The following is a 14,959-nucleotide window of genomic DNA, read 5'->3' as shown; positions in this document are numbered from 1 at the left end:
GTGGATTTCTCATGGACCCTGGAGGTTTATGTGCTGCCACATTCCTTGGAGGGGAAAGTGTCTGAGCATGCTGAAGACCTCTTGTTCTTGCAGCCTGGATACACAGAGCATGCAGGGACGAGCATGCCCCAAACATATCCTGCATGCATATTATAAATAAATAACTTAAACAGAGTGAAAATTTCAAGCCATAACCAGGAGAGCTAACCATCAGCAATTTCAGTAGAAAGTGCATAGCTCACAGGATCAACACACTTAATCCCATCTTTGAGTTTAACTTAATGTTACAGCATAAGCAGTCTCTGAGGACCTGATTCCACCAACAGTAGATTCTGGAGAGCTTCTGAGCAGCTCCAGAGGATGATTATTATGTGCACAATGTACTGGCTTAGAGGCTCCATCTCAGACCAGGTCTCTCTATGCATGTTTGGTTAAAAAAAAAAACCAACATCATCTTGAAAGTGCATAAATATAAAATACAAACAAGAACATAGACAGTGTTAATGGCTTATAACAAAGCTAGGAACCAAAGAGAAATCAAGCCTCCTGCCTTCTTGATTTATCTACTTGACCTTGCTGCTGTGAAATGCAAAAATGTTGACAGGATCCTATTCTCAAAGGATGCTGAAGTGTTTGTCAGATAAAACAATATGACACATTCAGAGAAAGTGCATAGTATTCATTTTATTTGATCTCTCAGCTTAATCCAATACTGAATGAACTCGCTCAGAGCCTGATTCTGTACTTGCCCACTGCATAAACACACAGACAAATACATGTGTATTCATGAGAAAAGGCAGAAAAGATCTGTTTTCCACTGTGTCTACATGGTTAAACAAGGTACAGAATGATAGAAAATCAGAAGGGCTTTCCCTCTCCCTGAGAAAAACTTACTTGTATTCCTGTCCAGCTCTTTCCTTCATTAAATTATTTAGGTGTAAAATTTCCTTTTTCAGTGAATTAATCGTTTCCTTAGTTTTCTGTTCCCTTTCATGGGCTTTATCCACCATTTTCCAGGCCTTTTCAAGCTCCTAGGAACAAAATGGAAAACAATTACAAAAATGAAATTGTGTTTAAAAATAACCACAAATTAGAAATTAATTGCCTTGCATTTTGGTTAGTTGAGAAAACAGATTTTTGTGCCTTTTCATGCTTAGGTTCACAACAGTTCCCTTCACTTTTTTTTGGCTGAGCGTATAGCAAACATTTTGAGTTGTTCAGACTACGTCAATTTACACCAGAAAAGCTCTAATACATTTTCTTTAACACATAGATCTGAACATTCTCAAATCTCACTCTGAAGCTTTGATCACATGAGTACCACTAATATCTAAAATTTTACTGACAATTCAGTGTCCACAAAGGACACCTACTTAAATAGCTCATGTCCATAAAATTCTTATCAGTTGTTAGGACAATGAACACCCAGCTTGATTTGGATGAGAAAAAGATGTTACTCAACTTTTCTGCCTCTTTGTTAATTTTCATCTGTGGGGACTTACTGTAATTTGACTTTAACTACTTACTTAGACAAGACACAATTCTTATGCCAAATTTTAGCACATGGAGCTACTCGAATGACAGATCTGTGTGCCCACAAACAGGATAGGGGAGGAGGGTTCACTTGAGTTTTTAACTTCCTCTGCATCTCTCTCCCTTGAATCAGATCCTTATGAATCAAACAAAAGGCTTATTCCTTGCTAGTTTCAAATGAAGCTCGTACCACTTCTGGAATCCTGTGCTAAAAAAAACGCAAAAATTCAGCAAGTGACTGGACTGGAAGAAAAGCTCCTGAAGACTCAGTAAATAATGAACATACTACTTTTACACTTTTACACTAGAAGTTCCTGAGCTTCAAATCACAGCATGATGCTCTTTTCACAGCTGGCTCCTAGCAGAGTTCTGGACTTGATGGACTTGTACAGATTTGGACCCCAAGCGTGGTTGTGCAGTTCTACATTAGCTCTACGATCTCCCCAAGGAAAGCCAAATAGAAGCATCATTCTATCAGGCCATAATATCCCTTTCAACCTCTACTTTCATCATACGAAATTGGGGCAGGAAAAAAATACTTTAAAAACCATCTCCTCAATGAAGAAAATAAAATAATTTAATTTATACCAAATTGTTTACAGAAGTTCCTTATTGTAATTGACATTTCTGTTTCTGAAAAAAACCAACCCTATTTAACATTAAACTCTAAATTATGACATCTATGTTATGGTATATTGTTAATATACTTATTGAACCTTTAAAAATCTAATATGTGTAATATTTAGCTGTTTACTGCCTAAATTAAAAATTCAAACTATAGAACTAGCAGAAGTAACAGGCTACCAGATTTTGCTGAAAAGATAACACAAAGTATAACATCTGTAGCCTCTTCAAACTGCAAAGGGAATGCATTTCCATCTTATTTATTCAACTAGCTCAGCATATCCAAATTTGAGAAACCATCTGGAACTTAAAGATCAGGAATTTTTGCTCTTCCTTTTTTTTTCCCCTCATACTAATAAAGAGTTAAACAATGGGCTTTCCTTGCTCAGAAATTCTGAAAATTACAGTCAATTAAACTCACTACCTACAAACAGTATTTTCATTACTTAATAAATTACTTAGTCCAAAATTTAGCTTGAAAAATGTGCTTTTTCACTCATGTATCAAGCATATTTAAACAGTTTTATATATTCAAGTAAATTTTTATGTCATACATTTTGAGTTCTAATTTTCATTCAATGCAGCAATGATCATACATAAAGTATTAAGTATCATCTAGTAAATTATAAGTTTTTCATTCATTAATATCTTGTACAAAAATGCTCAATTCTGAAATTTAAATAAATGCATGTTAGGCTGAAATAATGGCATGAAGACACAGTGTATCACGTTGATGAGCAGAAAAGCATAAAATAAAACTGTAAATAAACATGCTTCAGATTTGTCAACCAGTAAGGCAACCACCCTTTCTCTAGAAAAATGCAAATTGAAAATAAGATTAAAGCTGATTACTTAAATCAGAGCTTCCTGCTGGCTGATTAGACTGTGATTAAAATTGGTGAATTAAATCATTACGATTGGAGTTTTGGGGAATAGAACTGGGGAATAAATTCAATACAGTCTCTGAAAGGTTTTAGTGGCTCCAGTGAGTGTTTTGTTCTGATGAGTATTTGCAGTATTGATCACCTGAAGTCAATGGGGCCATTAACATAAGCACTGATTTCAGGTTACCCTAAGCTGTGCTTTTTGAACTTTATCTTTGGTATGTAAAAACCATTGTATTGAATTTGTATTGATAATACCAATTTTTATCAATAAAGTTGGGAGACACGGGTGATGGCCACATTAATATGCAAAATCTAAATAAGAATTTGCTACAGACTTCATCATCACCAAAACTGGGCTTCATTATAGTTGCGTCTTGGTTGTGTCTTCTACTCTAAGAGTGGATCAATAGATCCTTTATTTTCAGAAGCAAAAAGCACCAAAATTTTGATGATGGAAGCCTTCAGAGAAGAAATATTCACATTGTTATTCAGTGTGAAAGACTGCAGTAGGTCAGCAACACAGGGTAATTGCAGTACAAGATAGGCAGGTACTCCATGGCAGTCTGTTGCATAATTAAAGGAAGTACACTGGATGTTTGCTGTTAGAATCATTCAAAAATTTTTGGAGAAGTACTCAATTCTGGAACTTGTGAAGCAGAACTTACGAAGCGTGACTGCTTTACTTTACTTTCATTAAATACCCCAAAAGATCACATCAGTTTCATTGCTCAGAAACTGAGAATTAATGAAACGCTTTCTTATTATATTGGATTGATACGCCTGGAAATTGAAAATTTGGTAATTTCAAGCAGGGCAGTACAAGCTCCTATAAATTCCCCTTCCAGCATTCTTCCAGTGCAGACTCATGGAAAACCCATGAAAAACAGACCTGTATTCCCTTCACATTAGCTTGGCCCTTTGCTCCTTTGATACGACTGTAAACAGCAGATTGTTATTCCTGGTTTATTAAAACTACAAACCAGATCCTTTAACAGCCACCTGACAGGTAACAGCTACTGATTGTCACTGACCCACGTCCTGCCAGCCACTGATCTATGTGGTTAACCCCTACCTCATACAAACCCTTCTGATTACAAACAGGCTTCACATGGAGAAAAATTTTGCTTCCACAACTTTTATTTCTTACCCTAATGACCCATCGAGTCACCAAGACCTAGGGCCTTAATTTGGAGGAACTATATCATTTTTACAGGAACAGCCCCACCAGGATTCTTTTATTGTTTATAAATGATTAAACTGTGGGACAGATTGTTTGATTTAGCACTGAGGAATATCACCTTGGCTACTTTAGCACTTGAACTTCCTTCGACACTTAGCTTGGACACACGAGAAACACATTTTTTAAATGTTAACAAAATTGTAGTGAAATACTACAGCTCTAATAGAACTTCTCTTCAGAAAGAAGAATAATATGGAATATAAAGGGCTTACCAAGCAAAACGTCAGACAAGAATGAACATTTTAAACAATATCCAAATAATTCCTGAACCTTTAAGAGAAAGACTAATTCTCATAACCAAACTGAAAAAGTATCAGCTGTATACTTGGCTCACAGCAACCACAAGAAATGAAATGTTACATGTTGTGCATTGCACATCATTTCTAACAGGATCATATTGTCAAGCAGCTTTTTCACTAGAAAAATCACTTAATGGGTTCAATAGTAGGCGGTATGGTTAAGTCATACCCTGCCTGAGTTTCAAATTAGCTGCTGAAATTGGAAAGGCTCTTATTTTCCCAACATTTCCACTCTTCAGTTTTATGACATTCCTAAGACAGTGTCTCCTGAGTTTGGGAACATCCTGAAGGATCACCTCTCCTACTGTTCACACACAGAGTATTGCCATGTAACAGCAAAAAGGAAATTGTAAGGATCATTGTGGCTCCTGACATTCATCTACCAGGTTTCGATTAGCAGCAGTGAAAATCAACAAGATTTTCTACGCTTTTCCTCCTCCTTGAGGAGGCTTTGGGCAGTACCACGGGTTTGCAAACCGCAGCCATAGGATGACAGTGCTGCTATTTATATTTACTCTGAATGTATTTTCTTCATAATTCCAAGGACAAGAAACTTCATTTCAAAGAACTTCTATTTTTGTAGTGCTCAAAAATCACTCTGGATTGCTACACTGACTTTATTTTACTGGAACAAAACACTTTATTGTAAGCCATGGAGGTTTCTCAACTAAGTGCTAAATTAAAGCCTATCTAGCTATCACAAAGCTAAGTTTTTAAACCATGAGAATGAAAAAAGTTCCAAATACAGTCTTATGATCACTTGGCAGCTTTAGGTTTCTGACAGTCAAAATTCACTGAAAGCCTAAAATCATCAACTGTTTTTAGTGAGCCAAGCACTTTGATTTGACAGAGTTCAAATCAATAATACTAAGCAACACACCAGAGTAAATTGGTGAAATCACACTGAAATTATATATAGGATTCCTTTTCAAAGACACCGTGAAACATTTATTTATATAAGTTATCACTTCCCTGGCCTACAATCCCTATTTCCACAAAAAGTAGATTTTTTATGTTCTGGCAACAGTAAACATCCAAGCAGCCCTGCAAAAGTATTAATGAATAAAAAAATGTACATTAAGCTGAAAATGTGCCGTTTTACAGAGAGAAAGCTTAAACAAAAACTGTTAGTGAGTACTTGAAAGCTGATGGAGTTGATCTAGTGCAAATAAAACACAGAATTTGACTGAAACCTGTAAAAATACCAGGCTGAGCAAACAAAGCAAAGCAGAGGTCAAACAAGTGGAGATGCCAGCTCTATGCTTAGTCCTCCAGCTAGTTCTCTACATAGAATCAAGTGTTCTTGTAGGTGCTTCTCTTATTACCATGTTTTTCATTAACAATTTCAGATCATACTTCACTCTATTCAAAACTTTACCGACTTCAATGATGATATAGTTTCCCCATCATCTTTAGTGAGTTTTGTGAGCACAGCTACTTTAGATGACTTCTCTACAAGCTCAGCACTCAGCTTCCTGCATTTCTCCATGAGATGCTTTTCATTTTCACGAGACTTCTTCATAATAGCAAGGAGCTTCTCATATTCGACACGGAATTTTTCCAGAGCTTCATCTCTATTCAGTATACTGATGAATTCTTGGGAGTCTTTTTCCAGTGCTTCAAATGCACTTTCTTCTAGATATAGTTTGTCAGACTTTTCCTGAGTGAAATAATCAACAAACAGGAGGAATTCAACATCTCACTTATGACCCAAGAATACAAAAAAGTAATAAACTGAGTGTATAACAGCTACTAAAAAATCATGAAAAAAATTCTTTAATAACAGTTCTTTTGCTAGCATATAATATGCATGTTGTAGGCTATTTTTCAAACACATCTCCCCCAATTTTACTGAAATAACTTGTGCTTTACCAGCCAGAGTTCTTGTAATTGAGTCCCACAACTGCTTTAAAGATAAGTCTATAAAATACCATCATTGTGATAACGCTTGAATAATGCACCAACTACTGAGGAAACCCAGTATCTTAGCCCCAATTCTACCCAGTTCTCTACCCTCTAAACTCTGATTAGTTTATGATTTCTGTCCAGATAGTGCCAGAGACTTGCAGACAAGCACATCTCAAAGCTCCAGTAATGCCAATGCAAGCCAGTCTTTCCTTTGTGGGAAATGCTACTGTTAAACCTTTCACAGAAGACGTTTTTGATCTAGCTCAGTTCTGATGCCAAATCCTTGCAAATGCACCTCTGAGAGGGTCTCACTAGGATAGGGAAGCAGCTCTTCTGTCAGCAGGAAACCTCAAGGGCACCTTTAACACTACAGCCCGTGCTCCGGCCAGCATAAAAGAACAATCCCAACTGTGAGCCGAAACTTAGTGCGTCCCCGCTTCAAACCTGCTCTGAGATTTGCGGGTTTCTTCTCATTTCATCCTCCTCTCCAAACCACTGAATCACAAAATGGTTTGGCCTGGAAGGGGTCGTAAAGATCATCTCAGTCCAACTCCCTGCCGTGGACCTTCCACTAGACCAGGTTGCTCAGAGCTCCATCCAACCTGGCCTTGAACACTTCCAGGGATGGGACATCTGCAGTTTCTCTGGGCAACCTGTGTCAGTGCCTCATCACCCTCACAGTAAAGAATTTTCTCCTAATATCCAATCTAAACCTACTCTCAGTCTGAATCCATTCCCCTCTGTCCTGTCCCCACTACACACTCTTGTGAAGTCCTTCTCTGGCTCTCTTGCAGGCTCCCTTCAAGTACTTCAGTCTTGATCTTATTCGTGTTCCTGATTGTAAATAGAGTTGAAAGACGAGCAGTTACGAGGGGGGAGGCAGGGCGGGAACCACACCCACGATCTTAAACGTAGCAGCTGCTCCTAAAAGTGAAGAGGCACTGCTGCTTGCGTACAAGTAGCCTAACTGCTCCTACTTTCAAAGCAGGACATAACTGAGCTCTGCTCACACAGGTGGCACATAAACATGGTATATGGCTACAGATGATACACAGATGATGTTGTTGGTCTTATCTTGAGGCGCAGCCTTCGTCCTGTCCAGGGGACAGGAAGGGCAGGGAGGGACAGGTTACAGGTTACCTCAGCCATGCTGCTGTGGGGTGGGGGCGGCGGGCTCGGAGCGGCGGGTCGGTGTCAGTGCCGGTGCCGATGGCGGTGCCGGGGCCGTGGCGCTGCTTGGGTGGTGGCGGTGGCGGTGCCGGGGCAGGGGCGGTGCCGGGGCGGGGGCAGGGGCGGCCCGGGCCCGCGGCGGTGCCGAGGCCGCTGCCCGCAGCCGACGCCGCTGTGGTATCGTAGCAACGGCGGCGGCTGCGGGCGGGGCCGCCGTGAGCCCAGGGCCCAGCGGCTGCCTCGGGAGGCTCGCGGCGAGCGCGTACATGGCCGTGGTCACCTCGCTGCCGAAGGGTGACTTGTCTACTAAAAACTGTGTGTCTGTCTTGCTGCTGAAGTTCGGCCGTCGGGGGTTTTAACCGAGGACACCGAGGACTGTTTCCCCTGTGACCCAGAAGGCTCCCTGAGCAGAGCAGCTGAGGGCGGCCGGCAGGATGGGCCAGCTCGATCACAGAATTGTTAGGGTTGGACGGACCTCTGGTGATCATCCAGTCCAACCGCCCTGCCGAGGCAGGTCACCTGGAGCAGGTGACACAGAATGTGTCCAGGTGGGTTTTGAATGTCTCCACAAAGGCCAGACTCACGACCTCCCAGGGCAGCCTCTTCAGTGCTTTGCCACCCTCTATGGAAGAAATTTCTTCCTCATGTTGAAGTGAACGTCTTGCGGTTTAGTTTATGGCCATTGCTCCTCATCTTGTCACTGGGCACCACTGAAAAGAGCTTCGCACCATCATCTCAACACCTGCCTTTGAGACATTTATATGCCTTGATGAGATCTCCTCTCAGTCTTCTCCAGACTGAACAGGCCCAGCTCCTGCCATCTCTCATCATACAAGAGATGCTCCAGACCCATCGCCATCTTCGTGGCCTCTGCTGGACCCTTTCCAGTAGCTTCTTGTGTTTCTTTACTGAGTCCACTCAAGGCACAGTCCTGTGGAAGACAGGAAGACAGTTAACAGGGATTTGTGCAGTTTGAGGGTATAAATCATAGAACCACAGAATACATTGGGTTGGAAAGGACCTTAAAGATCATCTCATTCCAACCCCCTGCCATGGGCAGGGACACCTTCCACTGGACCAGGTTCTCAGAGCTCCATCCAGCCTGGGATGGAACATTTCCAGGGATGAGGCATCCACAGATTGTCTGGGCAACCTGTGCCAGTGCCTCACCACTCTCACAGTAAAGAATTTCTTCCTAACATCTGATCTAAACCTACCATCCTTCAGCTTAAGGCCATTTCCCCTTGTCATGTCACTACATGCCAAATGGCATTTGGAGCCTGACTTCTGCCATGTCATTGTACTCAACTATTCACAGTAGCCTGTCCATGGATTTTGGATACAAAAATGCTGCTAGCAAGGATTTTCTTGCTATTTTCTAAGTCCGTGAGAGACTTCTCTCTTTCACAGAGATAGTAGCAGAGTTCTGTAAGCAATGAAACACCTGCAACCTTGAAAAGTCTTGTTTATAGTACAGTAGAAAAATATTTTGACAATGGATGTTTTAGGATTTTAGCCAATCACCCCAAGGGGTGACTGATACTTTGTCCAATTAGACTATGAAGAAAAAAGTCTATAAAAGAGTTTGTAAGATAATTAAATAGATCAATATTGCTGCACAGTTCCTGCCTGCTGGATCTTCTCTCCTCCTCCCTACGGCTGCGGGACATGGTAATATACCCTAGGGCATTTTTAGTAGTGGATGGTTTGGCACAATCCATGGTGCAGGAAAAGGGAAGGCAGGACAGCAGCTCCGCTTCAGAGTTGTGCTCAAGAATCAGCTGCTGCTGTTCACTCCCAGCTAAGCTCTGAAATGGTGGGGTTTATCTCTCTAGGCACACACAATTGTTCCATCTGATAGCTTTTCAGGGCAGGGAGTGTACTGTACCATGTTTACACTCCCTAGCAGCATGGATGTTGGTTACCACCTTAGAGTACCACTTGAAACAAATAATGATGATGGAAAACTTTTTCTCTTGCTGGTTTAATGAAGCCTGAATTGTAGCAGTTCATTTTACTGATTACGTGGCAAAATAGGCAGTTTCAAATAGATGCTTTCAAATGCTCTGATTTTACCATTAGAACGGGAGAATAGTAAGCATTTTATAATGTATTCTTTTTATGTATGACTTAATTTACAAAACCCTTTACACTGAAACATTCAATCATTTCAGTATAAACTTCTAATGAAAAAAAATCAATAAAGTTCCTTTTCTAAGTTTTGCGCTCTTCTTTTTCCTCATTTTCTTTTGTACTGATGTTTCTTACATAATAAAATTACCATGAAGATGATTATGATAAATTCCTTGATTCTAGGATTTCAGTCTCAAGAGGACCAAACTTCTAGACCTTTAAAATAAAACAACTGCACATGTAATGAAATATCAAATGGTATGATTTTAATTTTGTGAGCAAAATACTGCTGGAGGAAGAGGACATGCTCAGAATTTTAAAAAATAGTATTATATGATGAACAAAAAAAAACCCCTTCAATTTACATCTCAAATATATAGCTTTGATTTTATTATACTGTTTCTTAAATCTTTAAAAGCAAAACAGGAGTGGAAACTCATGAAGGGAGGTAGTCACCTTTGTGCTTCAGGGACATGTTTGTGCTTGAAGGTAACAGCATAAATGTGTCCAAAAACTGTATTGATTTATTAAGACATTCCCATGAGCTTCCTGGTCTGGTTGAAAATGTCCCTGTTCACTGCACAGGGTTGGACTAGAAGACCTTTAAAGGCCCCTCCCAACCCAAACTATTCTATGATTCTACTCTTACGTTTTTCAAACTCCTGGTGACCTGTGTCCTCTGAGACCATGTAAGGGTGACTGTATGACTGGTCTTCATGACAACTTCCATTTGAGCTAAATTCATTCAAATTCTGCAAGTTCAGCCTTGTGGTAGCTGCACCTCTAACTATAGTGCAGACAGAGTGGGGTGAGCGTTCAGAGTCTGTGATAACTCATGCAAAAGCCCATATTTTTACAAAAAAATCACAACTTAAAACATCACAACTTGTAGCAAATAAGTTCAACCAGGACACAAATCTGTGACAAGACTCAAACATTCACATTGAATTAATTCTGCAACAAATTATATTAAACAGCAAGCGAATGCCTCAACAGCTTCATAAACAAAGAGCTGCACTGACACTCAAGAGGACACCCAAGTTTCTGACCTTACCAAGAATTTACTTCAGCTCAGGACCAGCCACTTAAAATTCCCTGTACTTGAGATTCATCAGTGAACTGTAAATAACCACATCTGCCATCCTGAAGTGGTGCTGTGTCTGTCATGGCTATAAATGATGCACTCATGTCAGAGACAGAACCTCTGGACAAGGTGGAGCACTTCAAGTGGGATCACTGTTTGACTCTCCCTTTTAAGATGAGCATATGTCCCCAGCTCTGCAAAAACCTTTCTGCTAGTAAGAGCAAAAAGCTCCAATGGCTACAGAAGAAAAAAAAAATTACCTTAAATAAAAACAAATAAATCTCCACTAGGAGCAAGGACAAGCCAGACCTAGAAAGTTTCAGTTCATTGAAATGATTGTTATTTATTTCCCTGAATGTCTGACTTTGTTCAAGAGACACATGTACTTTATGGTAAATAAGCAGAATCACCTGTCTCACCAGCTGCATAAAAGTGAATTTTGCATCAGCGGGGTGTGTTGGTGTGCATGCAGAAAGGGTTATTAGAGAAGAAGTGTTTGCTCACTGATTTATTTGAGGTCACAACCCTTGTGCAGTTATTGAAGGCATGTTTTAAACTGTAGTGGCATGAAAATGATAAGCCATTACTTCCTGAATGTAAGGATTTATGGGCTACTGCAGAGATATAAATAATAAAATAAGATCTCATCATAAGATGACTCAGGAGTATGTAAGCCATTTGGGGCAGGGACCATGACAGTACGTGTCTTCTGGAAAATGTAAAAGGAACCTTGTGGCCTTTGGTCGGTGAGGATCGGATGAACTGATAAAGGAAAGCGCGGGGGTTGAAGTGATTCCTCCCAGTCCCGCTGCTGTCAGGAGGTATCGGGAGGCGGCAGCACCGCACCGCGGCCGTGTCTGCTGAACCGACCCGCACCGCGCTCCGGCCCAGAGCCGGCTTACAAACATCCCATAATACACGGGGATCTAATGCTGGAGTGAACGCGTGCTCATGCATGAGCTCTGCGTTTGAATTCGGGATTGCTCCGTTTACTCAGATAACATCATCAATGGAAAATTACCACTAAGGAAAGCAAAATTTATCTACCGATTTGCTAATATTAAATTATTGTTTGATATATATTACAAATGTATCACATGAGTATTACTTAATCTAACTGCAAGTCTTGTAATTTTCCCAGTGGTATGGAAATGCAGCAGAGCCTCATGGCCTCAAAGAGCTGAGATGCTTCAGGCACTGTCACTGAGCTGACAATCCTGGGACGTACCCTGGAAACCAGATTGCCTTCTCAGAGTTGCACCAGTCTTGCAGTATTAAAAAGAACAAGAGCTTACTGCAAGTGCTCCTTTTTCTCCAGTGACAAGGAAATGCTATATGGTTCTCAATTACTTAATTATATAACTGATATTTTTACTATATTCTTTTTTAATGTCCTCTCTGCCTGTTCTTTTCAAACTTAATGATAGTTTTATATCAAGAACGGGTTTTCAGTTCAAATTGGATTGAGACTTTCTACTTTGTTCATAAAGATGATGCAACAGATCTCAAATAACAGTAACCTTTGATCATGTTTGGCACTAGACTTGAGCCAATGATCTCAAGAGAGGAAACATTACCATTTTCATAAGAAGTTAAATCATGGCAATGTTTCAATTAATAGAAACACCCAAATAAAGAGCTTGGTTAGTTCTGAGAAGCTAGAGCTGCCAAGTGGTATGTGTGTAATGTACAATTACATGCTCTACATAAAAAATAAAATAGATGAGAGTTATGGAAAGTAACTAAAATTAATTCAATAATCCTGAAACTAAGTTGAACTTGCTATTCCCCAGTATGGTTTGAAACTGCAGAACAGATTTCCATCCTAGTTTTTCCTCCCAGTTCTGCAACTGGGATTACTGTGGCCTGCCATGCTTGTTAGAAAATTCCTCTCTTTTACCCTTCTCCAAGCCAAACACAGGGATTCTCCAAGACTGCTGGATGAAAGCAATGCTCTGCAGATCCCCCTCACCATCACTGCCCACTGTGGGCTCTTACCATCACCAGTGTTATGGTTTATGCTACAAATCTGGCCTTCAGCTTTAGAGAATGAGATGGGGGAACTTTTCTTCCTATATATGTGAAGGAATGGTCCGATAGAAGTCACCCTGCCCGTCCTGGTTGCCCAGCATCATTAATCACTGGAGAGGCTATAAAGGAAAGCCTACAAGGTAACATAAATACACTTGGCCCTGCAGAGCTCTTAGGTTTCTTCAATCAATTATTCCCATTACCTGCCTACCAGTTCTGACCCATGGCTGTCTTCCCAATCAGGAACATTTGGGTCTATTTAAAGATGAGCTTCAAATACATAGAGTCATTGTGAGCTCATTAGCTTTCCAACAGCCTTTTGGTTCCAGCAGCAGAATCCAGGCCCTAATATCATACTCCTGTTCCCCTCACATTGTATTTTTCAGCCTTTTTATTCTCAACCACCAAGTCTTTCCCTACATGAAAAAATTTGTCTGGCATCTTTCGCTATTTGACACCTGACTCCTCTGGTAGGAAGAGGCTTTTAGAAAAAAATTTTAATACCCAGAAAAGACTGGGGAAATCACTGAGATTTAAGATGTTTATAAGGTCAGGTGTAAGGGAGTAGATGAGGACACCATATAGTGAACTATGAGGAGGTGATCCCGTCTCCCTGCACATGTCCTTGCATGATAGCCAGGAGGTGTGGAACATCCATGGGTACGAGTACCCCACTCCCTTCTCCCCTTGATCTGCTTCTGGTGTGCCTGTTAAAGCACTGTCCTGCTGCAGTCTTCTTCAGGCTTACACAAGGCTGGGCCCCAGCAAGGCCTGACAAGTCTAAGATTATCACTCCTGCTTTCTCTGTGTGGAAGTGTTAGTGTAATCCCTCTGTGCACTCCAGGCTGGCAGTTGTCTCCTGTATTCTTCGATTTTTTTATTTACCGTTTCTAAGAGTTTGCAGAACTATCGATAGTTTTGTAATGAATTAGAAATACTAGTGGAAAGAATAAGTTCTCAATCTTCTAACATGTCTGAAGGCAGCTGAGAAAGGTATCTAAAATTTGACTCTCAGCCGAAATCTTGCTTTTGTCCTGCCCCTGCTGATGGCATCTTAAGAGTCCATTTTAGAAATAATATTATCATATCTAATTTCTGCTGCAGTAGTAGCCATGTCACAGTGCCACAGGGTAAGTCCCAGTGTGTGAAGAACTATGGTACTGTTACTCCACTGCTTGCAGCTTCAGGTCCTGCACAGCATGTGAGTAAGGTTAGCGGAGCTTGGCTCATTATCAAATAAATTACTACCTTTAGCAAGATAATGATCTCAAGCCTTCTGCAGTGCAGCAATACTCAAACAATGAATCATGTCCTAGAGTTATCAGGATATGTGCTTCTAGCTTTCCCTCTTTCAGACTGCTGAGTTGCATCAAAAACCCCCTAACACAAATCAAATGAATGTGTCTTGGTTTGAGTTTTCCATTTACATGTATTGTATTGTTATCATAATTTTATACTATCCTAGGTGGCACAGAAAGTAGATCCTGAATCTAGGATGGTGGATATGTAATATAATCTGTTGAGATGTGAGCCTTCCTGTGAAAAATGTTCAGGTCTTTCCCTGTATCCCAGAGAAATTTTGCAGATACATACAAATCATAGCCACTGTAAACTATAGTGATTTGTATTGTCCACTGTGTATATCCATATAGATACACATTCAGAATCAGTAATTACCACCTTATTGGGCTTTATGTGGGTGATATTTAATAGACATTTTCCTCTGGCTTAGGTGATGAATAGCTGTGATCCTGGCAAAGGAGCTGCTTTCTCTCCTCCAGCTGCTGTGAAGTTCCCAGGGGAAATAAACAATGCACCAGACAGGCTGGGTCCTGCAGCAGAGAAGCAGGGAGATTCCAGTACTGCTCTTGCTAGAGGTATTTCCATAGATTAGGGCATATGAGGAAGGAATGTACTAATAACACCCAGGTTACTAATAAAACTGAATAAATTTGATTCGGACACTGAGGAAATAATACCTGTATACACAAATTTACAAACACAAACCCTTTGAATAACACTTAAACTGTTATTTAATTCGACAAGCACT

The 14,959-nt window shown here is 40.5% G+C and overlaps 1 protein-coding gene across 1 annotated transcript in view; it reads right to left on the bottom strand.

Annotated features, from left to right (window-relative positions):
- CFAP58 (cilia and flagella associated protein 58) overlaps positions 1–8,149 on the bottom strand; it is a gene marked incomplete at both ends in the record, with an annotated part of 52,249 nt that extends 44,100 nt beyond the window's left edge. The window contains 4 exons of the mRNA XM_082286360.1: positions 895–1,031; positions 5,962–6,243; positions 6,936–7,008; positions 7,632–8,149. Of these exons, the coding sequence (XP_082142486.1) occupies positions 895–1,031; positions 5,962–6,243; positions 6,936–7,008; positions 7,632–8,149 (1,010 nt within the window). The remainder of the gene's footprint in view (positions 1–894; positions 1,032–5,961; positions 6,244–6,935; positions 7,009–7,631) is intronic.
- Positions 8,150–14,959: the final 6,810 nt, after the last annotated feature.

The sequence above is a fragment of the Coloeus monedula genome (genome assembly GCF_965178545.1).
Source record: "Coloeus monedula genome assembly, chromosome: 8".
NCBI lineage: Eukaryota > Metazoa > Chordata > Aves > Passeriformes > Corvidae > Coloeus > Coloeus monedula.
Note: the sequence above shows the minus strand (reverse complement) of the source record. Positions and strands in the feature narration are given on the sequence as shown.